The sequence below is a fragment of the Pelophylax lessonae genome (assembly GCF_965119305.1).
Source record: "Pelophylax lessonae genome assembly, chromosome: 9".
NCBI lineage: Eukaryota > Metazoa > Chordata > Amphibia > Anura > Ranidae > Pelophylax > Pelophylax lessonae.
The window spans coordinates 181,260,883-181,286,951 of record NC_138776.1 but is presented as its reverse complement, the minus strand read 5'-3'; the positions used below and the strand labels follow the sequence as shown (position 1 = coordinate 181,286,951).

Here is a 26,069-nt window from a genome sequence, read left to right as displayed (position 1 = left end):
GCGGGTGTCAGCGGACGTTTGTCCTCCCCATAGAGGGGAATAAGTGGCCTTAAAAACCAGACAGGGGGACCCGATCGGCCTTATTGTGTGCAAGGGGCCCTGAACAGGCACATCTAAATATGCAGGCATCCGGGGTAAAGTTGTCCACATAGACCCTCCTCTGCAACCTCGGCTCTCAGCTCCGTCAGTCTGCAATCCAAGACTGGGAAGACTACCCTGTAGTAGAGCAATCTGAAAGGGAGGCTTAAAGTGCTCATGGAGTGCAGTGTGAAAGGGATGACGTTGATGGCCGTGCAGGGGATGGTCTATGTGGACAGCTTTACCCCGGATGCCTGCATACTTGGATGTGCCTGTTTTAATCATCAACCATGTGCGTTGCTACCTTCATTTAGCCCCCATTCACATTGGGCCAATTTGACATGTCAAATTGCACGCCAAATCTGAGCGTATTGCCAGCAACGTCACCGTCCAAATCGGTGCGACTTGCAAAATCCGACTTTTGGGAACCGCACAGATTCCCAAATGTAATTCCTGCACTTCTTTTGCCGACTTCGGGGCCAATTTCAATAAACATCTGTGCATGAACCTGCACAGATGTCTCTCAAATCACCCCCAAAGTTGGATTAAAATCGTGCGGGTTCAGCTAAACTCGCCACGATTTCAAACCCACCCTCAGTGTGAACGTGGGCTACACTTAGAGGGGCCTCTCTTCTCTTTTTACTCAGTTGTGACATGACGCTACTTGTATATCAAGACATCATTTATTTATCAAGTTAAAATTTACTAAAAAAAATGTTGCTTGTCTTGCAAACACTCTCAGACCAAGTTACTCTAAATCCAAGGTACATGGGAAATCATTAACCAGTTGTAGCAATAATGATCTGCAGCATGGAGCAGCGTGTTCACCTCCAAACATGGCTCCTGGCTGCGGTGTATGGGGATCGCTGTGCTGCTGAATAACTAGGATGGAGGCTCAGCCTTGGCTATTTACATTGGGCGGACTCCCAGGACAAGGCCTCCTCCCCATCACACAGCTACACAAGCAGCAGCTTAGCTGGGACAAGTGGCAGCACACAGGCTCAGCCACCAGTTGCTGAATCCCTTGGGAAGATATGGTAAGCTGATGCTTTAATGTCTCTGGATCTGATTTCCTTCTCCTTATCATCTTTTCTTTTAGAAAATACAGGAAAAAATCTCAGATTGATGTGCAGATGGTGAGTGTCAGAGCTGAGGTCAAGGTACAATGAGTTAATGAATAGCTCAGGCAGTAGTGCAGTGTGATAAGGCTTTGTTTCCTGTCTTCTAATGTACATATAGGGGAAGGGAGAGAGTTGGTGATATGGACCAATCACAGCTTGGGGTGGTCATTTATAACCTACTGTATATACCTACCTGAGCTCCCCGCCGTCTTCTCTGCTCCCATGGGCTCCTTCTGTTTTATCAACCGAGAACAAGGCGGAGAAATGAGAACACTGCCTGATCTCATAGGATGGCTTTTATTTATTCTTATTGACTTTTTATTTTATTTGTATTTGCTTACTTTTTATTTGTTTATTTTCCTTGTTACTTTTACTCCATTGTCAGGCTTGGTTCACATTAATGCATCTTTTCATTCAGAAATGCAGGCCATTATTTTTAACATGGGTTCCTATGGAACTCATTCACATCAATGCATTTGTGTGCCTCTGCGTTTTTGGAAAGGGTCAGAGACTTTTTTAAAAGTAAAACGCTGCTTTTTTTTTTTTTTTTTTTTTTTTTCAATAGACTTTAGGCTCCATTCACATATAGGCATATCGGATCGCGGGCAGAATCGCTGGGATTCTGCCCGCCATCCCGAATCATTGCAAATCGCAGGACGCACCATGCGATTCTCGTGACTTGGAATGGCAACCCAAACGCGGCACGATTTTGCCGCGTGACGAATCATGGTAAAATCGCGCAAACAGAATCGCGGGTCACCTGTCACCCAAAAAAAAAAAAGTACATAAACTTCTTTTGGGTGACAGGTGTCCCGCAATTTTACCGTGATTCATCAGGCGACAATCGCAGCAAAATCGAGCCGCCTTTGGGGTGCCACTGCAAGTCACGGGAATCGCACAGGCGTTCCTTGATTTGCAATGATTCGTGGACAGAATGGCGGCGATTCTGCCCAGAACCCGAGACACCCATACTTGAATGGAGCCTATATGTAGAAGCAGCAGAAAAGCATGTACTGCGTTTTTGATACGTTTTGCACTTTGCATTCTTTAATCTGTCCAACAACAAATTAGCCAAATAAAAAGAATCAGAAACGTAAAAAGCAAAATGCATCAAAAACGCAGAAAGCACAGCAAAAAGCACTGCTTAAACCACTCAAAAGCAACATGCATTATTGTGAATTGAGCCTTAAGCCCCTTTCACAATTGTGCGACTTGTCCTGCGATTTGGGACTGCAAAGTCACATGACAAGTCTTACCCCATGATCTCCAATGAGTACTGTTCATATCTGTGCGACTTCAAAGTAGTCCCTGCACTATTTTGGTCTGACTTTGATACGACTTGAGGTCCATAGACCTCAAGATTACACAGGCATTGCTTCAAGTCCAGTCAAAGTTGTGCAACTTTCAGGTCGCACAAGTGTGAAAGGGGCCTTAGGGCTTGTTTCTACAAGTGTTGCCCTCTGAGAAGCGATACATGGTGGTTTGCTTTTCAGAGGCCGTTTTGGCAGGCAGTGAGGAGGTGTTATGTTTCCTCACCGCCTGCTTTAACCCGTCTGCAGCCTGCCCAACTTAACAGGAGGATCGTTTTTGCCATGCAAAGCATCGCAGTCGGGGCATGCATGCACCCCCTTGCAGCCTGGGAGGCAGTTAGGTTGGTGGTAAAAAAGTGGCTTATCCTCTTGTTTTTACAGCCCCTCCCAACCACAAGTTAAAGCCATGCTGAATCAGGTGTGGAACCAGCAGGACACTCTGCAAGTTGTGTGGGTTTGGTGGATCTGCAGATTTATAGCCGGCCATGCACTGTACAATCTCTTCATCTGTACAATCCGATCAGGCAACAAAAATATAATATGAAGTCCTATCTAATCTATCCAATCAGGCAGGCCTTTGCACTATATACTTCTTGGTAGACGTGAAGGAGATTGTTCAATCAGATTGCAATGTGTGTGGTAAGCTTTACCAAAACTCTCTGAGGTCAGACCTAAACAATGCAATAGTATAAGTATCAAAGCAGGCATGCCCTTGTATTACAGTATATAACGGATGGTAGATCCAAGGAAGATTGTACAATCGCATTGTATAGTGTATGGTCAGTCTAAGAAAAATGATTAAATATGTCAGTGTCTGGACATTGATATTTAACGAAACATTACTGCGGGGATGTGACATTTGTCAATTATTTGTATTTTTTACCGCCCCAGTCAATGCTGATCTCCCAAAAGAAGGTCCGGTCAGCTTGGAGGGAGCAAAGTTAGAATATTCTAGTAATGAAAGCTTCTACATTTTAATTGCCTTTTTTTAAGATAGTTTGGGATATTTATTTACACATATGCAAACAAGTGCTTTTTCTGTTAAACCAAAACTGTCCGTGAACTATCCAATCAGATTGTACAATAAGATTATGACATGTATAGTGACCTTAGGGCGGGATATAGATAATGAGATTTTCTTTTCTACTATCACAGTCAGTACTGATGGGGGAAACCCTCCTGCTGAGTTATTGTGTTCTCCTGGTGGGGGGCGTCCTGGCTGTAGCCATTGGTAATAATCACATGCAGAAAATGTGACATGCTGCTTGTATAAAAGTTAATGGATAGATCGACTTGGGTACAATCAGCCTGTCTATAGATGGTTTGAATCTCGATCGGTCGCTGCTGCACTGACGGAGATTTAAACATCTATGGCTGGCTTAAAGCAGTATTAAACCTAAATGCAAACATTTATTATATTGCAGCTTAACAATTCCTAGATGTGATGGCTGCATTAGTTTTCCTTTTTGGGCTTTCTTTCTTCTATTTTCACTTGGTATTCTGGCCAGTAAGGCCGGCCATAGACTGATCTCAGGCCGGTTCCAGATTCGAACCGTGTGTGGGCAGGCTGGATGTACCAAGCTGATTGATCGATCAACCAACCTGGATACAACCAGTCTGCCAGATTCAGTTGAAGGCTGCTATAGCCGCTAGCGATAATCGCTATCTCCTCCTGGCAGGGACGGCTTCCCCCACCCCCACTCCCGGAGCAGACAATGTCTCAGCAGGAGGGATTCCCCTATCAGCACTGTCTGTTTAGATGGGGGAATTGTGCAAATTTCTTTCCTGCAACCCTTTGCAGTTAACATCAGCTGCTGCTCCTTCCACCCACCTTCTTCATTTATAGAACTTGTTTTATTCTTTCCCAGAATGCAAAGCATCCTGTGAATGGAGGATGGGCAGATGAATGACAGGATCCACCTCCTCCAATCGCAGAATGCTTTGCTCTTTGGGAAAGAATATAATGAGTTCTATGAACAGCGAAGGCGGGTGAAGGGCACAAGTCTTTCCCACTGCCAGTGGCTGATGTTACCACCAGCAAAGCAGGAAGATCAGGTCAAGATGTGGGGATAATCCGGCAGCAGTGGGGAACACCCCGGGCCATCCACATGTTCTACATTATGGACATAGAACACACTTCATTACAGGGTAGGTATGTCCTAGTACTGCATAGCAAAAAAAAAAAAAAATAATAATATACATATACAGTGGCGGCTGGTGAATGACATTTTTTTGGGGGGGGGGGCGCAAAACCAACACCCCCCCCCCCCCGGGGGGACGGCTGGCCGGCAATCAAATCTACCACCCCCTCCCGGGATGGACAGCTGGCTGCCTAGCCGGACAGCCAGCATCCTTACCTGCTCCTTCCCCTGAGCAGCTGTGAGTCTCCTGCGGCCATACGTCTCCTCCCTCTTCCTGGCCAATGACCAGTAAAATCGCTTCTCTTTTCATGACCCACTTTCTGATTGGCTGGGAGGAAAATCAGTGTGATAATAACCAATATTCATTCCCTATTGTCATACAACTGGGTGGGCTCAGGGCGCAGTGCTCTGCGCCCCGAGCCCACCCTTTTTTGAAGCTTCTTAGAGCCTCTGGCTCTAATCACGTGCTTCAAAAAAGAAAAACAATCCCCTATTGGAATCCATGCGTCCGGCGCCCTGCATGTAGGTTAGAGGGCCGGATGCATGGATGGGGGGGGGGGGCACCCCTGCGCCCCCAATGGAAGGGCCGCAACTGCTCTGTACGCATCTAAAAGCAGGGTTTTATCTGTCCATGTGAATGGCCAACTTCAGCCTGTTTGGATGGAGTAGGAAAGGGTTACATTCTCTGTCAGGCCTTTATTTCTGTCTCCATACGAACTTTAAATATTGGCTAATATACGGTTATTAGCTGCACACTTTAGGAAGAGCCTAATGGTCACAAAGTGAAAACTATCCATGTAGCCCTGATGATAAGGGCGCTTTTAAGTGGAACTTCACTCGCCCAATCAACATTGAATATTTTTAATAATTCCATTGCTGGTAAATAGATAGGAAGGTATAACATATTTACTTGTTTTAAATGTCTGTTTTACATTTCTTCAGTTACTTCCTGGGTTTCTGCCTAGGCAAATGATGTCATACATCCCAGGAATCTTCAGGAGGGGAGGAGAGAAGGAGTTGTTTTCTCAGCTAAGCACACTCTCCTGCATGCATGCCTGAGCTAAGGGCCGGAAGTAAATGCTACATGAATCATTTGCCTGTACTCAAGATGGCCATGGCCAGAAATACTAGGGGGTGTTCTTCAAAGAGATTTCTCATCACAATAAAGCATAAAGATGTGGATGGATGAGGGAGTTTGCTTTAAATATTAAAAATAAATGAAATAGTGTTTTTGGTTTGTGGTGCCCAGATGCAGTGAAGATCCACTTTATAAAGTCCCAGCCCTATGCTGGAAGTGAGACAGTTAATGAGCTGTGCTGTAGAGGAGGGGAAGGTTTGCAGAGCTCTGGCTCAGATTAATGAGCATTGCCCAATACCGACTACAAATGTCATTTAAAACACAACAGAAGACGTCTGGAAGCCTTTGTAGATTTTTTTTTTTTTAATCAAGCAACCCAAATTGTAGACATAACTTAAAGGGGAAATAATATCTTCATATTTTTGCATTTATGCATTTTGTGGTCAGACTGGTTTTGGCACAAGCTATATATGTGATGTAACAAGGCAGACCATAGTTGGCAGCACAAACAACTCTACAAAATAAAGATCCTCTTTTATGCATTTTTGTGCACCAATTTACACTTGTGCATTGTTTTAACACAAATGTTGTGTGTTTGATGTGCGATACGTTAAGGCAGCTCATTTTTTTTTATCTAGATCAGGCATGTCCAACCTGCGGCCCGGGGGCCGCATGCGGCCTGGAACCGCAGGCAATGCGGCCCACTGCCCCCTAACAATTTTTTTTTTGCTAGGGAGGAAGGAAGTTGAGTTCCACGGCCACAGAGGCTTCCAACCAACTGTAGGCAGAGGCTGCCTCAGAGGGGATCATCCTCTAGTTGTGTTAAATTAGTGCTGGGGGGGGGGGGGGGCGCGGCAGCACGGGAAGGGCGCAGCAGCGTTTTTTTACTTATATACCTTAACTATAGTATATATTTTATATGCGGCCTCAGAAAATTTCTCTACACTTAATGTGGCCCAGAGAAGCCAAAAGGTTGGACACCCATGATCTAGATAATGTATCAAAGCAAACAGAGAAGGGTGCATGCACTATTTCTTGCAGTGCATTTACTATTTTCAGCAATTGCATTCAGAAATAAGAGCACCACAGGGCACCAAGGAGCATACCATACATTGGCACATGTTGCTGCACTACAACAGTGGGAGTCTAAATCATTGTGTATACAACCTTAGTTTACCTAAACCCAGAATAAAACTGCATTCACATTAGAGCGAATTGTCATGCGATTTGACAGGTCAAATCGCATGACAAGTCACATCCTATTGCTGGCAATTGTACTGTTCAAATCAGTGCGACACAGACTTTGTGGTGATGCATCAGTTTGAAGAAGCAGTACATGCACTACTTTTGGGGATTTCCGGTGCGACTTGAATAGAATTCTGTGCATGAAGCCGCACAGATGTCTTCAAAGTCGCACAATTTTTAAAGCCACAGTCAATGTAAACGGGGGCTAAAGCAGAACTTCGGGATAAGCATTAATAGTCCAAATACAAAAGGCATGTATATTCTTCCTTATATCTTGGTGTGCTTTGTGTATTGCTTGAAGATCTGTTCAGAACTTCAGTGTAAAACTGCGCATTAGTTTCTGGTTCTAAAGACCGGTCACTGCTGCTCTCTCCTTGGGCAGGGCATCTGGTCTTGACTCCGCCCCCTCCTGTAGTTTTCTGCAGGCAGACTGTAGTGGTTGGAACCTGTTGGGCCCCTCCCACAGCTCTCCTCTCTGCACAGACTATGTACAGCACTGTGATGATGCCCCTGCTGCTTTTATAAGATAATATCCGGGTTTGCAAATGTCATTCACTTCCTGTTCTGCAAAGACAAAAGGAAGTGCATGGTGTTGACTCCATAATAAGGGGAAAACCATCACAGACATTCTTGGCCAGAATGAAGTGCCCTCATTGGAAAGGATTTTCCCTACATTTTCTGTTTTGGAGACCATTAAAACATTTTAGGTTTCTTATTACCTTCCAAAACCTGAAAATATCGACTTTAGCTGTTCGGTTGGGAAATCTACCCCCATCACCTTAAATTTGCTCCTTTTTTTGTGCAGTTGAGGTTAAGGCTATGCACAGACTAACAAGGATGACCATTGATGCTCAGGGCTAGTCTTCCAGCATTATGGAAAAAGACTCCCCATGAAGGGCAAAGGAACAGGTTCACTTTAATGCAAACTACCTCATTAGCATGTATTTGCTTACCTTTCACTCCCCCACTTCTTCATTAGCATTCAGGAGTGAAGATAAAGCCCTACATGAGCTACAAGTCTCCAGAGTCATAATGGACTCCTGGTGTGCCAGTACCGTCCCATATCAATATCCCATATCTGAAAGTGCAGATGGTTTTCTTCAGCTCCCAGTGCTGAATAGAGCTGTGGAGAAGTGAAGGAAAGGTAAGTACCAGCTCTTGGGGAATGGGGGAAATTAAAGCAATCCTGTTCATTTGCCCTAATGGGTAAAGATCTTGTTGGCTTTAAAGCAGAAGTTTGGGTATTAATTTTTTTCTGCATAGGTACATTGGTTCAGCTTGAATACGCACGCATGCGCCATACCTGGCTGATCCTTGTGGAAGGTGGAAATCACTGTAATATGCATCTCTAGCATAGTGACTGCCACTAGCTTTTGGGTCCCGTGCCAAGCAGTGGAGATCATGATGTCACTGTCTCACCTCATCCAATCAGAGACCGCTTTGCATTCATTGAGAAAATGCAAAGTCTTCTGTGAATGGCACCTGTGTCAAACGCCGAGGTAAAATGGACTTTATTTTGTTGGTCAGTGGAAAGAATGCCCCCCTTGCAACCAGCTACAAAGATCATTGGTGTCCTGCAGATTGCAAAGCCAATTGGCAGTGGCCTTGGAATTGTGCAGGCACTATCAAATGATGGTCAATTAGCACAAGGATCCCCTGGCAACCTCTGGAGAAACCCTAAGGTTACACAGAACCCTGGCTAAGAATGATTGCAAGAGGAATGGGGGAAATAAAAGCAAACCTTTTCATTTGCCCTAATGGATAAAGCTCTTGTTGGCTTTAAAGCAGAAGTTTGTGTATGAATATTTCTGCATAGGTACATTGGTTCAGCTTGAATACACACGCATGTGCCATACCTTCTAGATTGTAAGCTCTAACGAGCAGGGCCCTCTAGTTCCTCCTGTATTGAACTGTATTGTAACTGTACTGTCTTCCCTCAAATTTTAAAGCGCTGCGCAAACTGTTGGCGCTATATAAATCCTGTATAATAATAATAATAATACCTGGCTGATCCTTGTGAAAGGTGGAAATCACTGAAATAGGCGTCTCTAGCACAGTGACTGCCACTAGCTTTTGGGTCCCGTGCCGAGCAGTAGAGATCATGATGTCACTGTCTCACCTCATCCAATCAGAGACCACTTTGCATTCGTTGAGAAAATGCAAAGTGTTCTGTGAATGGTACCTGTGTCAAACGCCGAGGTAAAATTCCCTTTATTTTGTTGGCCAATGGAAAGAATGCCCCCCCTTGCAAACAGCTACAAAGATCATTAGTGTCCTGCAGATGGCAAAGCCAATTGGCGTTGGTCTTGGAATTGTGCAGGCACTATTAAATGATGGTCAATTAGCACAAGGATCCCCTGGCAACCTCTGGAGAAACCCTAAAGTTAAACAGAACCCTGGCTGAGAATGATTGGTCCAAGAGGAGAATGCAACTTGCATTGGTGGGATTTTGCTTAATTCCGGTTGCATCGCCATTCCAGGAAATTAAGGGAATTTTCCCCAAAAGTACAGAGTCAGAAAAAAATAAACTGATGGTTTATAACCCTTTCCTGCTCTGAACTAAATAAAAAGTTGTTGGCTATACATGCAATCTAAGCAATAGTCACAAATGTACAGAGAACATATGCAGCAGTTGTATTCTATGAATAGGAACAGCCAATTACACATCTACATACCCCAGGGAGCCTGGAATTTACATGTTTCCAAAGAAATCTTCAGTACATGGTTTGTGCTGTTTATCTTCAAAGGACCAAACCAAAATATTCCACATGTCTACGCATAAGGAAACGATTAAAGTGATCTGCAGAGCACAGAAACTTCATATGGGGGGTCCTTAATTTATGGTGGTGCTATATCCTAGAAATGCAGATGTATTTCAATTTTCACATCATTTTAAACAAATTCCTTCCATTAAACATAAGTGCATGCCACTCATTATTTTGGACCAAGCTAGTGTATGATAGAACTTACAATGTGCTTACTATGCCTACAAAGGTGTAAGTAGAAGATAATCAGGCAGAGCTGACAGCACAACTTATAGAGGGGACATAGACAGGAAAGAAGGAAAAGAACCTTTGTTAGAACTCCCATTGTCAAAGATAGAATATATATTACTGTCTGATCCAATGTCAATTTTTACCCTGGTGTCCTAGGCATTGGTCTAATAATTTTATAGGACATCCCTATAGGCTGCTGTCTATGGCCGCTATGTACTCTTTATTACCAAATGTATTGGGACGCTTGCTTTTACATGCACATGAACTTTAAAGTGATACTAGAGTCTTGTTTAATTTTTTTTAAAGGAAAAAAATATTTTACTTACCCCCTCTGTGCAGTAGTTTTGCACAGAGCAGCCCGAATCCCCCTGTTCTCGGGTCCCACGTCGGCTCTCTCGCCCCCTCCCTCCTGTCGAGTGCCACCTCAGCAAGCAGCTTGCTATGGGGGCACCTGAGCTGAGCCACAGCTCTGTGTGTCCATTCAGACACTGAGCCGTGGTTCAGCTCCACTTCCTCTCTGTCCTGATTGGCTAAATGACTTTGACAGCAACGGGAGCCAATGGTGCCGCTGCTGTGTCTCAGCCATTCTGGAGGGAGAGTCCCGGACAGTCGAGGCACTCGTGGACATCGCTGGATCAAGATGGGTCTCCAATGAGTATTAGGGGGCTGCTGCACTCAGGTTTTTTTTTTTATCTTAATGCATTAGGATAAAAAACCTTCTTCCTTTAGAGATACTTTAATGGCATCCCAGGGTTCAATATTGAGTTGGCCCACCCTTTGCAGCTATAACAGCTTCAACTCTTCTGGGAAGGATAGCCACAAGGTCCAGGAGTGTGTCTATGGAAATGATTTTTGTAGGGAAATTACATATTACCACTATGTCTACATACTAAGCACGTCCCCCCCCCCCCCAGCAAACTTATCTCAGGGGAACAATAGCAAATAACCCTATCCCATCCCATATGTTCTTCTGATGTGTATGTGTACCTTCCAAATACGATGTCTGAGACAGGTTTTGGGTGTCTTCGTAATTGTCATCAGAATGAAACAGCCCAAACAATATGCACCCATCAACCTTCAGTTAAAGAACAAATCCAAAAATGCAGACTGGTATGGTTTGGTCACGTTTGCAGAATAAACACCGGTTGGTTGCCATATAAGGTGCACCATCAACCTTCATTTGAACAAACATATCCACAAACACAGATTTCTATTGTTTGGTCATGTTTGCGCAATGAATGCCAGTCGGCTGCCATATACCCTCCAATGGCAAGAGCGACCTGTCCACTGGAGGCTTCCGTGTTCAGCACCGCAAAAATATGCCTAAAGCACAAAGATGAAAATCTAAGGAACCAGCCACTAACCTTCAATGTGGTCAGAAATATCACCAAAGGGTGGAAAAACGTAGATCCAAAGACATCTGCAGCAGCCCTGAAAGGATGACCTGCTCTCCCAATTGCCAGGAGAAGAAATGTGTGCCTTTTGTGAGGGTTATCATAAACCATATTAACAAAGTGTGTTTTAAATACATCTAATGAAAACCATCTAGTTGTAATTGCTTGCTCTTGAATATACATTTTCTTACTGAGCAAGTGAATCAGCCACGATGGCCTTATTATATAGATGGAAAAAGGAATAAACAGAGGGTGCACTTGCCTAGCGCATTATCCTCAATACAAACAGCTTTATTAAAATAAAGTACAAATTCAAACTCCCAAACTTAGATTTGACAAAGGCACATCAACACTAATGTTACAGCATCGAGATTGTCACATCACAGATATGAAGTCCTTACAGTGACTGGCTGACGCGTTACGAGGTCTCACCTCTTCCTCAGAGCTCACATTTCTATCAGATGGAAATATACTAGTATCTAGTCTTCAGGCGTGTTCAGTGCTAGTTTTCCTTGATTTCCATTTCAAACATTCTTCTCCTAGGAGGTCTTTTATGGATTACAATAAAACCTTGGACTGCGAGCATAATTGGTTCCAGAAACATGCTTGTAATCCAAAGCACTCTTATATCAAAGTGAATTTCCCATAGGAAATGATGGAAACTCAGATGATTTGTTCCACAACCATTTATTGATTAATCCTTCAGTTTATAGTCCATATAAAAAGATTATAGCAATGTGATAGGTTGTGTAACCATAAAATGTCCATCCACAAATGGCGCCTCCACAAAGGGGATTAGAAGCAAAGTCCAGCTGGAGCTACAGAGTATAAAAGAGAAGAGAGGCGCCTCTAAGTGTAGCAATATGGTTACATTTAATGAAGGTACAACATTTAGTAACTCACATGGTTGAGGATTTAAAGAAGCACATCTAAGAATGCAGGCATCCGGGGTAAAGCTGTTCACAGACTGTCTTCCCCACCACTGGCTCTCATCGCTGTCAGTCTGCAATCGTAACAGGGAAGATTAGCCTGCAGTAGAGGGAAAGGAAAGCGAGGCTTGAAGTGCTCATGGAGTGCAGTGTGGAAGGGATGACATTGATGGCCGTGCAGAGGACGTCTATGTAGACAGCTTTACCCCGGATGACTGCATACTTAGATGTGCCTGTTTTATTCATCAACCATGTGAGTTGTTAAATGTCGTACATTCATTAAATGTAATCATATTGCTACACTTAGAGGCGCCTCTCTCCTCTTTTATACTCAGTTGTGACGTGAGGCTACTTGTATATCAAGAAATCGCTTGTTTATCAAGTAAAAATTTCCCCCAAAAATTTTTGCTTGTCTTGAAAAACGCTCTGAAACCAAGTTATTCTCAATCCAAGGTATTACTGTATTTTATTTCCTTCTAACAATACAGCTTTGTTATTACACAGTTTTTTTCCCCTATATCTAAGCAATATTGTTTTTTTTTCCATCTGGTTGCTAAGTTACCAGACATCCTTTGTCACTACGCATCAGCATCACACGGTGAAATGAGCATTACATGCTTTTTTTCCTGTTTACATTCATCATGTACACAACACAGCATAGGGATTAATAAGAGATGGTCTCCTATATCAGTATGGTTCTGAAATTTCACAAATAGATGGTCTCATATATCCTATATCGGGGCATCAAAACATTTGGTATATTAGGAGGACAAAGTTACTTAAAAGGAAAGTATAAGATATTTTTAGGAATTACAAATTTGGAGTTACTATTGCAGTAGTAGAAAAATAGTGCAGCGCAATCCTAGTGGTATATTAATAAATCATGTAATAGATCATGCAGAGTCCCATTGATAACAGGTGTCCATATAAGCAGGTAAAATCTCCAGTGTTAAGTGGTCCTATGGCAAATCCATAAGGTTCTTGTGTACACGAGTGCTCATGCAAACCCACCACCTGTTCACACTGCCGCTCACCTTAACAAAGAGCATGTCATCTCAAAAATAAAGCACATCCTCACATTTCCTTCCTTTAGCGATATCAATGATTGCACCTCCGATGCACTGTCAGCTCTTCAAGCAATGTTACCAATATGTATAGGAGAAAAGAAAAAACGATCTAATGCTCTCTGTAAGCAGTCAAATAATCTTTAATCCATGTATGATAAACAACTCACATTTGTGAAGAGAATACAGCGCATATCTGCAGAGTTTACGAGCGAGCGTGCATAAGATCCACCAACCCGGAAGAGTGAAAGACGGCCGCGGGTCACGTGACATCCCCCGTACGCGTTGCGTCCGTAAAAGTAGGCGGGACTTCTTCAGCGAGGGAGTGTGTGTGTTTGTTTGTTTTTTGAATGCACACAATGAGAATATCAGATGAATAATCTTTTATTTTAGAATTTTTTTTTTGGCATACTAGTCTTTATATGGAAAACGAATAGGTTACTAGAGTTACCAAAATTTTCGTACCACAGAATACAACTTCTCGCGATATTGTATTGTAATGTAATCTTTCGTTTCCGAGCATACGCGGTCTTGGTCATTCAATTTTGTAAGGACGATTTTCTGTTATCATTAAACAAAATAATTTGCTCTCATCATAAGTGAAAATTTTTTGTGCTTGTCCCTTCGGATAATTTCTCATGAACTGTTGTGATCGGCTCTCGAAAGCTGTGTACTTATAATCAGATTATAGAACGATCACTCCAAAAGCGCTATTTTTTCCTCCAGTTTTCTCCTCGTGTGCACTAGACATTATTCTTGCATGTTTTTTTTGCATTTTGGATTGTGTTGGAACAGTATTGCTCAACCAGGGATGCGTGGAAACTTCTGGTTTCTCTCGATGTTGCTAGGGGTTACTTGAACAGTGAGCAATGGTGGACTGATCTCCCACCTACATTAACTACCAAGGTATGGGGGATTTTTTACCGCCAACCACCAATGTAAGGGGACACTTCCTCACTGACCGCTAATGTTTGAGGACAACATCGTTTGTGCTGACTGCCTGTCTTTTCTGCAGTTATTATGCATTTCAAAAATATTACTAAAAAATAATTTTAAAGGGTTTTGATAACAAAATGAGCAGCTCTGGGTTTCAAATATGCGAACTATGCCGTATTACTGATGTAGCACCTTCCTGGGTAGGTGCTAGAGAGCGAGTATCGTTTTGGATCTTTTCTGCATACCATAATGATTGCCAGGTAAATCTATATTGTTCTCTGCCTACCAGAGAGCAGGATCTGCTAGTGAGGTGTGCTTATGGTGCTCCGGTGCAGCTCAGTTTGTTCGAAGTGTTTCACACTGGTCCAATAGGGAGGAATATTGGACAGTGGGAGGAAACCTGACAAGTGAGCGCACAGGCATTTAGTACAGCCCTGCTGATTTGCAGAGGAAAGTGCCACAGTGCATGCTGGGATACTGTATAAATGCCAAGGGCACATGTGCTCAGGGCCTTTCAGCTTGAGAGCGGGGTCCCAGAGGGAGGGGCGGCTGCCTCCTCCTTTGTAGAAGTTTCCATGCGGCCTGCAAAGCTGACTGGAAGGAAGACACTGGAAAGGATCTGATTTTGCAGTACAGTGAGTACAGATCTGTGTCAAGGGGCCTGTCCTGAGGGGGGCCATACCTTCAGCTAGAAGAGTCAGTGGACGGGTGTCAGTAAAGGGGATGCTAGAGAGTGTCCTGAGGATAATGTAGTGCATCAAGTCTGTTGCTGGAGAGAGAGCAAGAAGACTTTACCATTTCATACACATATGTATGGTTAAAGCAGTGTGACTGCTTCCACAAGTAACCTTGAGGCCAAGTGAGAGTTGTCCTTATCTACTGTAAATAGTTCAAGTTGGAGTATCCCACTATTCCCCTCTCCCATCCAAGTTCCACAATAAATACCAAAAACCGAAACCCCTGGACTGTTTATTAAGCAACGAGCCATTGGGAGTAAGGATGAATGTGTGAACTGTCCCTAAGTGACTGTCTGCAGGTAATCAGAGAAGGCCCAACAAGTCATCATACAGCAAACCCTATGGGAACAGTGCTACACTTATTATTTTATATAAAACTCTCTCTCTTCAACCTATTGATCACATTAATGTACCATGGACTGTAGGTATTTTCCATTTTAGCACGCGGTTCTCTGGAAACCTAAACATATTTTCAAAGGTTCATAAGGGATAAAAAGGTTGAGAAAGGCTCTGCTGGTGTGTAGAAGGGTGAATACCATAGTTAACTCACCATACATTACATTGGAGAGCAATAGAAAATAAATGGGGCTACAATGCACTACATGTAAAACTCGTGCTCTGGAGACTGTTGCTGCAACCCATAGGTGTGAATGTACCCTAGAAGACATATACTGTAAGCATCTAGAAGTTCTAGCAAATTACACATTGCATTTGTTTCATATATTTATCTCTGTTATGCCAACAGGCTGGAAAGGCTCACAGACTCAACAGGGAAGAACGGGATCAGCTCTTACCTAACCTCAGGGCAGTTGGATGGAATGAGCTGGATGGCAGAGATGCTATTTGCAAAGAATTCCATTTCAAGGATTTTAATCGGGTACGTAAGACACACATACAGTGCCTTGAAGAAGTATTCATACCCCTTGAAATTTTCTACAGTTTGTCATGTTACAAGAAAAAACGTAAATGTATTTTATTGGGATTTTATGGGATAGACCGACACAAAGTGGCACATAATTGTGAAGTGGAAAGAAAATGATAGTTTTCAAATATTTTTTATAAATAAATATGTGAAAAGTGTGGCGAATATTTGTATTCAGCCCCCCTACAATATTTTGTAGAACCCCCTTTCACTGCAATTACATCTGCAAGTCTTTTCGGGGATGTCTCCACCAGCTTTGCACATCTAGTGAGGGACATTTTTGCCCATTCTTCTTTGCAAAAAAGCTCAAGCTCTGTCAGATTGGATTGAGAGCGTCTGTGAACAGCAATTTTCAAGTCTTGCCACAGATTCTTAATTGGATTTAGGTCTGGACTTTGACTGGGCCATTTTAACACATAAATATGCTTTGACCTAAACCATTCCATTGTAACTCTGGCTGTATGTTTAAGGTCATTGTCCTGCTGGAAGGTGAACCTCCGCCCAAGTCTCAAGTCTTTAGCAGACTCCAACAGGTTTTCTTCTAAGATTGCCCTGTATATGTCTGCATCTATCTTCCCATCAACTCTGACCAGTTTCCTTGTCCCTGTTATAGAAAAGCATCCCCACAACATGTTGCCACCACCATGTTTCACGGTGGGAATGGTGTGTTCAGGGTGATGTGCATTGTTAGTTTTCCGCCACACATAGCATTTTGCTTTTAGACCAGAAAGTTACATTTTGGTCTCATCTGACCAGAGCACCTTCTTCTACATGTTTGTACATGGTTGTGTCCCTCACGTGGCTTCTCGCAAAATGCAAACTGAACTTCTTATGGCTTTCTTTCAATAATGGCTTTCTTATTGCCACTCTTCCATAAAGGCCAGATTTGTGGAGTTCTCGACTAATAGTTGTCCTGTGGACAGATTCTCCCACCTGAGCTGTGGGACGGCCATGTCTTGGTAGGTTTTCACTTGTGCCATACTCTTTCCATTTTTGGATGATGGATTAAATGTGAGATGTTCAAAGCTTGGGATATTTTCTATAACCTAACCCTGCTTTAAACTTCTCTACAATTTTATCCCTGACCTGTCTGGTGTGTTCCTTGGCTTTCATGATGCTGTTTGTTCACTAAGGTTCTCTGACAAACCTCCAAGGGCTTAACTGAACAGCTATATTTACACTGAGATTAAATTACACAGAGGTGGACTCTATTTACTAATTGGGTGACTTCTAAAGGTGATTGGTTCCACCAGACTTTAGTTAGGGGTATCAGAGTTAAGGGCGCTGAATACAAATGCACGCCACACTTTTTTCAGATATTTATTTGTAAAAAAAATTGAAAACCATTTATCATTCTCCTTCCACTTCACAATTATATGCCACGTTGTGTTGGTCTATTACATAAAATCCCAATAAAATACATTTACGTTTTTGGTTGTAACATGACAAAATGTGGAAAAATTCAAGAGGTATGAATACTTTTTCAAGGCACTGTATTAAATATTCTAAGATCAATCTAATGTATAATCTGCAAGTTCATTTTTAATGTCACACTGCTAAGGGTGAGGTTATCCCTTGCTGGTAGTCGCTTCATTTAAAACTTGACTTCAATGTGCTGCAAATTAGAATAAGTGGTAAATTTTCTCTTTAGCATGAGACATTTTATTCTCAAAGCTGGCCATAGATGGGCAGACGCATTCCCGACAGACACGTGTCCATCACTAAAGTAGCATTAACCACTTGCCGACCGCCGCACGACTATCTACGGTGGCGGTCAGCCCCTCACAGGCAAAGTGACGTAGGGCTACGTCACTAGCTTGTGAGGGTCTAGGGAGCGAGCGCGCGCCGCCGGAGGCACGCTCCCGCGTGGTCACGGGCTCCCCCGCGCGTGTGAGGGAGAAAGTCAGGCAGCTTGTGTAAACAAGCTGCCTGTCATTCTCCTCGCTGTATGAGAGATGATCATATGGATCTACTATGTAGATCCGTTGATCACTCTGCATACAGCTGAAGCCACAGCCAATCACAGTTAGAATCACGCCCCTAGGGACACACACAGCCCCTCCCTCTCAAATAAAGTTAACCCCTTCACTACCAGTGTATTTTTACAGTAACAGTGCATATATATAGCACTGATTACTGTAGTAATGTCACTGGTAACCCCAAAAGTGTCAAATGTCAGTCAAGGGTCCGATCTGTCCGCCGCAATGTCGCAGTACTGCAAAAAAAATCGCAGATCGCCGCCATTACGCGTTAAAAAAAAAAAAACAAAAATGACAAAAATCTTTCCCTTAGTTAGTAAATGCAATAACTTTTGCGCAAACCAATGAAAATACGCTTTCTGCAATTTTTTTTACCAAACATATGTAGCATAAAACAAATTGGCCGAAAATGTTAAAAAATTTTGATTTTTACATTTTTTTTGGGGGGAATTTCATATAAAAAAAAAGGGAAAATATTGCTATTTTTGCAAAATTTACGCTCTTTTTTTGTTTATAGCGCGTGATCAAAAAATCGCACAGGTGATCAAATACCGCCAAAAGAAAGCTCTGTTTGTGGGAAAAAAAGGACGCCAAATTTGTTTAGGTACAGCGTCGCACGACCGCGCAATTGTCCGTTAAAGTCACGCAGTGCCGAATCGCAAAATACCCCCTGGTCAGGAAGGGGGTAAAATCTTCCGGGGCTTAAGTGGTTAAATGCGAAAGATACAAGACTAAATATAGAACACCCCAGTACACGTTTTGTTTTAAAGGGTTAGTTTACCTTTACTAGAAAACTACTTAGGCATGTAAGGGGAGCCAGTAGATAAAAAGAAGCTGTGCATCTTTGGCTAAAGTTGAATGATTTCTTTGCTATAGGTGTAGGCCATTTACATACCTCCCAAAGCCTGACCGATAAACTCACAAAGATGGCCTCCCCCTACACTACAAAACTAAAAAACAGGGAAAAGAGGCGTTGCTCTATCTTTTAATGTGCATATAAGTGCCTTCTAATTCATAAGTAAATCCAGTAAGAAATAATCAAATAGGCCAATTGATAGTTTCTTATTGGATTCACTTATGAATTGGCACGTATATGCATGATAGAGCAGCACACCTCATTTTTTCTTTTTTTGAAAGATATTTACCCTTTTTTCCCTGTTTTGCTGCTAAGATACTGCCAGCTGTTACTACGGGCCCTCTACCTCACGGGCCAAACCATAATCTTCCGGTGTGGCACGATTATTAGAACTAAGGTGTTGCCATAAGCACTTTTTAAGAGTGCCCAACTATGCCCGGGTACTTTCCGCCCAGATGCCTCACTTAGAGAAGGTCTTCAATGAATGAAACACCATCTATGAATGGAGGGGGTTGGTCCTTTCCTTTGTCTGCCCCATACTCTATTCATAAATCTTGTTTTTTTTTTGGGGGGGGGGGGATTTATTTTAGTGCAGTGGGTTGCAGTGCAAACCACAATACATTACAATACCTTCTATTGAAATGCGGGTGACATTTCAATAAAGTTGTGTGAAATAAGTAGAGTGCGTAATATGTCAACGGCTGTGCGTGCGTTCAGCGTGGCTTTCTAGTATGAGTGGGCCCTAAGGGCCACGTTAGACCAGCTATTTATATAGCAATTGTTAACTCGGTGATTCGGTAAGTTTGTGCAGCGTTTTATGTCTTTGACAAGCTTGCCATTACCAATCACTCTTCATTCACCTCTGGGGCTTAGTTACAAATTGCGATCAATAACGTTATGATTTAGCACAGGTTTGACCCGTAACTGCGACAAAATCTTCAGCTACTATAGCGATTACATCACTAGCTACAAATCAATTAATCAGTGGCCGCATCGATTTGTAGCAGCAAGGAATTTCTGCTTCAGAATCACCCGGGAAAGTTTTGCTCTAAGATAAAGAGAATTTCTAGATAATCTTTCCAAAGCTGGCTCTTCACTATTAGATTTTCAGAGAAAATTTTGTACCAAAATTCTCAGTACATTTGACGGCTTGACCAATGTCATTAGAAAGTAGTTCAAAATGTAATTGGCTTTTACCATCTGATTTTTGGAGCGAATGGATATTACTGAACAAAAAACACATTAACGGGTAGAAATTCATTCTTTCGGGGAAAAAAATAAATAAATAATAAAAAAAATTCTATCCTGCTTTTTCAAATTCTTTGGTCACTGCGGCCGAAAATGAAAATGGATTCAACCGCACTAACTATTAGAACATCAATTCTTCTTAAAACAGAAGCTTAGAACAAAATGTGTGTATACCAAGCTTTACATATTAGAAGGTGGAAGTTTACTGACTTCAGTTATGGATATCTTTCAGTAAATTATGTTAAAGTGGAACTAAACCCGCCTATCCTTTACAGCCAAGGAAGCTGCCATATTAGCCTCTGGATCTGCATTTGCCATGGTGTTGCTTACGAGATCAGCTATGGCTCCCAGCCATTTGATGGCTTGATAGTTAGCTTTGATAAAAGCTCTCTAATTTGGCATTGTACAGCTTGATTCAGTACGTATACCTGTATGCCCCAATGTACAATTCCTTTTATTTCATTGCAGGCCTTTGGATTTATGACCCGGGTGGCACTACAGGCTGAAAAATTAGATCACCATCCGGAATGGTTTAATGTCTATAACAAGGTAAAGCAGTCAACACAAATGTATTCAAAAATTGTCACTTCAATGCACGTTTTCTACCTTTAACCTCTTGTATTCTGCGTAACGCAAGAAAAGTGGGCTTTAATGCCCTACTGCTGCCACACTTATGCATCCATGGCAGCCTGAGGTTGTGTGCTGAGGGCGCGCTCCCAGTTCCCACAACTGTCAGTTACAGCCTCTGATCAGGGACTAGCAGGACGGGCCCCAGATCATGTGACTGCCAATCAGCGGCCACATGATATAGAACATACACCACCTCCTGGGAGCCCTTTAAATTGACTTTAATGTCTGGGAGGTAGCGCTTCCATATAATTTGACCACTGTGATTGGTGTTAAGAGGTAATTTGTAATTATACTATATAATTTGTTTTCTAAAGAGATAACAAATCATATAAATAATATTTAGTGCTGCTCAGGCAAGAAAAAGGAGGGCGGAAGGAGAAAACCCCCCCACAAGAAAGTCATGTAGGGACACTCGGGTATTAATTTCAGGTTAATATATTGATTTGAAAAGGTTATACAAAAAAGGCCCAATTATCAGAAAAAACCATCACCAACATAGTAAAATTTGACAACGTTGTCAATATTAAAAACAAAACAGGAATAAGGCAGCTGTGCATGCTTTACCCATTCATTCAATCATTCATACACCACATTCAAAATTCAATAAATAAAGTTCAATTTATTGAACATGTAATTGTGACCGGATGTCTTATAAAGGTATATATGAGTGGCCCCAATAGGGGAATGGGTAAGTAAGGCAGTAGGGTATCAGGTATAATGGAGGTCAGCTGAGATCCAATCCAGCAAGAAAGGGTTTAATTAAAATGGCTGTTCATCTTTGGAGAGTGCTAGTCACATATAAATTGCTGTTTCCAATGCAGGAATTCTGCTTACTGGGTGCCCTAAGCTCGGCATGGTGTGTGAGTGGGAAGATTTTGTTTTTAATATTGACAAGGTTGTCAAACTTTACTATGTTGGTGATGGTTTTTTGTTATAATTGGTCCTTTTTTGTATAACCTTTTCAAATCCATAAATTAACCTGAAATGAATACCCGAGTGTCCCTACATGACTTTCTTGTGGGGGGTTCCCCCCCCCCCTCCTTTTTCTTGCCTGATCATTATGTCTTGGGACTGCACCAACCTAGATTACTAGGGGTTCTGGTGTAAGGGTATATAGGTTGGGGAATTGCCAGAACTTGGACAATTAATTGTGAATGAGATGGTGTGGTTACCTTGTGGAAATTTATAGTGCTGCTCATGCCCGAACTGCCTATTCAGGCACTTGGTCACTGCCTGGGGTCAGTAGGGGGCCCCACTAGCGTCTCCACACGTCACACAGGGGCAGCATATTTGGGCCTCTCTCCTCTCTCCTCTCTCTCTCTCCCCCTCTCTCCTCCTCTCCCCTCTCTCCTCCTCTCCCCTCTCTCTCTCTCGCCCCCCTCTCCTCTCTGGAATGGCCGCACAAGGCAATCAACCTCTCAGTCAGTCATTAAGTATCTTGTTTACTGTACTATGTAACCAGCAGGTTACAACCCCAAAAACCACACCCAATTTTTGCTTCTTTCTTTGTTGTTAGTGCCCAAATTATGATCTTACACACAGGCCCATTGCCTATATGAAAAGCCCCAGGTGGCGACATAAAGATGGCAGCAGCAGCCATCTTTAAACCTGGAAGTGCCCAGTGGCTTCTATGGAAAGAAGCCAGGAACTTCCATGCAGGCTATGCTGCAGTAGATATTTAAATGCACCCTCTATGTAGCTGAGCTACAATATGTAGAATGGCCAGGGCCAGATTAACGTAGGGGCTATTGGAGCTGCAGCTCCAGGCCCCTACCTTTATATAGGCCCCGGGTTGGCCATATTCACTGTTACCGCTCTTCTGTCACTTGTAAACACAGAAGTCAGGCTTCTATGCTCGCTTCCCCAGGCAGCTCCCTCAGAACCTCCCCACACAGCGCGAAGGCCGGACAAGGAGGGACAGTTGCCGATGCATGGATGTGTTTATGGGCTTCAGAGACAGCATCCCATGTTGAATTAGGCATGCATAGCTGCACCCTTCCTCCTCTGGGTGCATGCCAAGGCACGGCCCTTAAGGCCCTTCAAAATCCTCAGCACCAAGCCCATGATGCTCTTAATCCGGCCCGGAGTGTGGCTTGAGTGTGGTTGGGGACACAGGGGACCCCATGATCTCCTATTGCCCGGGGGCCCCATGAGTTGTCAGTCAGCTCCTGGTGCTGTCCTACTATGTTATTATGTCCAGTCTTAAAATATATGTAAATCCCAACAATAAATTTCCCTTTTTAGTTCCCATTTGCTCTGTTATATCAAAACACTTGCAATAGTATATTTATCTGTCCATGCATCAAAATTCCTGTTGATCCTGCTAGAAATCCATTGGGCTCTTACCTTGCTGAGTGTTCAGCTGGTTATGTTTATAGAGATGAGAAGTGGGGTTTGTTCTCTAATTCTAACACTTCTTGTTCAGGGTGACAACGATAGATACAGTACAGTGACAGTTCCCAAATGTCCCTGATTTCAAGGGACTGTCCCTGATTTGGGGCAATGTCCCTCTCTCTTCCTCATTTGTCCCTCATTTGTCCCTCATTTTGGTCTGATCTATATAGTTGCATATAATATACACTTTTTATCTTTCAAAAAGTGTTTCCCAGTGCTAAACCTTTCATCCAATTTTCATCTAAATCGCTTATTTGTACATTTCAAAAGCAAATATAAAAGAATAGTAGTGTTAAAATAAGCACTTGTGGGATTAACTAATCATTATTATTATTTTTTTTTTATATATATATTTCTCCTTTTAAGGGGGCGTGGCAGGGGGTGTGTCCAATGCCTACATACGTTTGCTAATAGGTGTCCTTCGTTCCCATCACAGAAAGTTAGGAGGTATTTAGTGAGTGAGCGTTGTTAGGATCACTAGGCAAAAAAAATAAAGGGGGGAAAAAAGACTAAGAGCCGGTTTACACATATGTGATGACCGTCATCGCATGTGATTCTGAGTGCACTGCTCTGCAAATCACATGCGATGTTTGTGCAATGCAAATTCAGCCATACAGATTGTATGGCTGAATTAGCATCGCATTCGGACACGACTTACACAGGAACCTTTTTTTGGGTCTGCACCAGAATCAGATCACATGGGTGTTCACACCTATGCCATCCGATTCAGGTCCAAACTGACAGTTCGCACTGCGATATGCAAACTGATCTGGGGGTGTTGTTAACTATGTATTGACACCCCCAGCGATTCGCATATGGCAGTGTGAACTGCCTGCGAGTTGAGTGCGATGCGGGAACTCGCAGTGGGTTGTCAGGGTTCCCTCATTGCATATATGTGAACCGGGACTAAAAAATGAATGCGGCCACCGTATTAAAGAATGGGTAAGCTGCAATATTTAAAATTTTATTATGCTTCTACTAACCAGGACTGACGATGTATTGAAGGCTTCTGTTAAAAGTACTGCTTTCCTTTCAATAATCAATATTTAAAGCAGTTGTAAACCTCCGACGTGAAATATGAAAAAAGCATATCGCTGTATAGTGTGTACTTGTCTCAAATAAAAGCAGTAATTCCCGGTTCACACTAGTGCGATGTGGGAAAACCTGTCATTCAGTGCCAGTTCCCACATTGCACCAGAATTGCACACTGGTTCACACTGAGATCTGTGAGTTGCTGAGGGTGTCAATGTAAAGTTAATGACACCCCCAAATTGGTTTGCAGATCGCAGTGCGAACTGTGAACTGGTGCAGGAGTTGAATCGCATAGGTGTGAACACACATGCGATCCGATTCCATTGCAAACCAAAAAAAGGGTACTGCACCATTTTGATGTGAATGCGATGCGATTTCAGCCTTACAGTTTGTATGGCTGAAATCGCATCGCACAGACATCATATGTGATCTGCACAGCAATGCGGTTCAACCGTGCGGATCACTTGCAATGTCTGGCATCGCACTCGTGTGAACCGGCTCCTTATTATGAATGTGACAGACCTTTATCTGAAGTGCTGTACTCAGGATCAGTCCGTCAAATACTTGCTGTCTATATAGGAAAGCTATTGCTGATGTGATAGGATACTGTGTAGTACGTTTGCTTCAGTATTAATACATGCTAATAGACAGTGATTTTTAGTGTATTATTAATATGTTAAATATGTTTTTGTTTGTAGGTTCATATCACTTTGAGCACTCATGAATGTGGTGGTTTATCAGAAAGAGACATCAATCTGGCCAGCTTCATTGAACAGGTTGCCAATACCCTGTCCTAACCATAGGTGGCAGCATTGCTATGCAGTCAGATGTCTAGATAATTAAACTAGTCTGTGTTTTATTGGTGATGTGAATGATAGGAATGGTCATTTGTTTCCTGAGCCTTCAGCTGTAAGCCTTATCCAAGTAATTCAAAGAAGAATCAAGCAAAGGAAGAAACTCTGCTGACACACTGCCGTAGGCCTCCTGTCTTTGCTCTAATCCTTCTTGTACTCGAGTCATTCTTTGTAATAATTTCTTGCAGTAATGTGATGTTAGAAACCATCAACAGTATTATACATTTTATAGAATAAATTATGTCCTCCTGTTTTTATCCAATGTAATGTGAAAATTGATTTCATTCTGTTGTAATTGGGATTTGAACCAATAACCACAGTGCTACAAGGCAGGAGTGCAACCAGTAAGCCATTTCCCTGGAGCATACAATAACCCAACCATGCACATCCTTCTAGGTGTAAGGCTGGCCATACACGGTTTGAATCTCCGTTCGATTCGGACTGTTAATGGGCATATAGTGATATTTACTGGCTGCCCCTGCCAGGAGAAGACTCCCGGAATTCCTGTATCAACACTGTTGATGGGGGAATCAATCAAATTCTTCCTATAGAAGCTGCTCGTGAAAATCACAAGAGAATCCAGCAGGCTGATTGTACCCAAGTGTACATTCAGCTGGTCCACTAACGGTCTGCCATGGCAATTCCAAAATAAAGGAGAAACTGACTGGTCGCTATGGTTTTCACAGGCAGGGTAAGACATTTCAGTAGGCAACCGACTGCTTAAGTGCATTTTTTTTTCTTTAACCATTTGTAAAGTGTAGCGTGAATCTGTTCAGCTTGTGGGCTGAATGGAAAAAACTCTATATGTGTATGGCCAGCTTAAGGTCCCACATAAGGCTTTTGCAAAGCTTTTAGCAACCTCTTTTGCTGCCAGGCCCTGCAATCTACATTTTTGCAATTTTACCACGGCTTCTTTATTTATCCCCCCCACCACCACTACAGCTATCAGTTTGTAAACCCCCTCCCCCACCCCAAAACCATAAAGCACATGACCAGTGGAATAAAACAAAGGTGCTACTGAATTTTTTTTATTTCCCACGCTGTTTATGCAAATGTCTCTCCAAACAATATTTTCGCTAATTATATAAAATCGTTATCAGCGGACATAAACACAGCAAAAATTTC

General features: G+C 42.6%; 1 protein-coding gene across 1 annotated transcript; it reads left to right on the top strand.

The window, feature by feature from the left end:
• The first annotated feature begins 1,013 nt into the window (after positions 1-1,013).
• Positions 1,014-25,177, top strand: LOC309563635 (pterin-4-alpha-carbinolamine dehydratase-like). The gene is made up of 4 exons (XM_082268202.1): positions 1,014-1,115; positions 15,775-15,906; positions 20,503-20,583; positions 24,789-25,177. Exons 1-4 carry the CDS (start codon positions 1,113-1,115, stop codon positions 24,885-24,887), a joined length of 315 nt encoding a protein of 104 aa, XP_082124328.1. The 5' UTR covers positions 1,014-1,112; the 3' UTR covers positions 24,888-25,177.
• Positions 25,178-26,069: the final 892 nt, after the last annotated feature.

Coding starts and splice junctions, on each gene's coding strand:
- LOC309563635 (XM_082268202.1), top strand. Junction 15,907..20,502: donor ATTTCAAGGATTTTAATCGG/GTACGTAAGACA, acceptor ATTTCATTGCAG/GCCTTTGGATTTATGACCCG. Junction 20,584..24,788: donor GGTTTAATGTCTATAACAAG/GTAAAGCAGTCA, acceptor TTTTGTTTGTAG/GTTCATATCACTTTGAGCAC.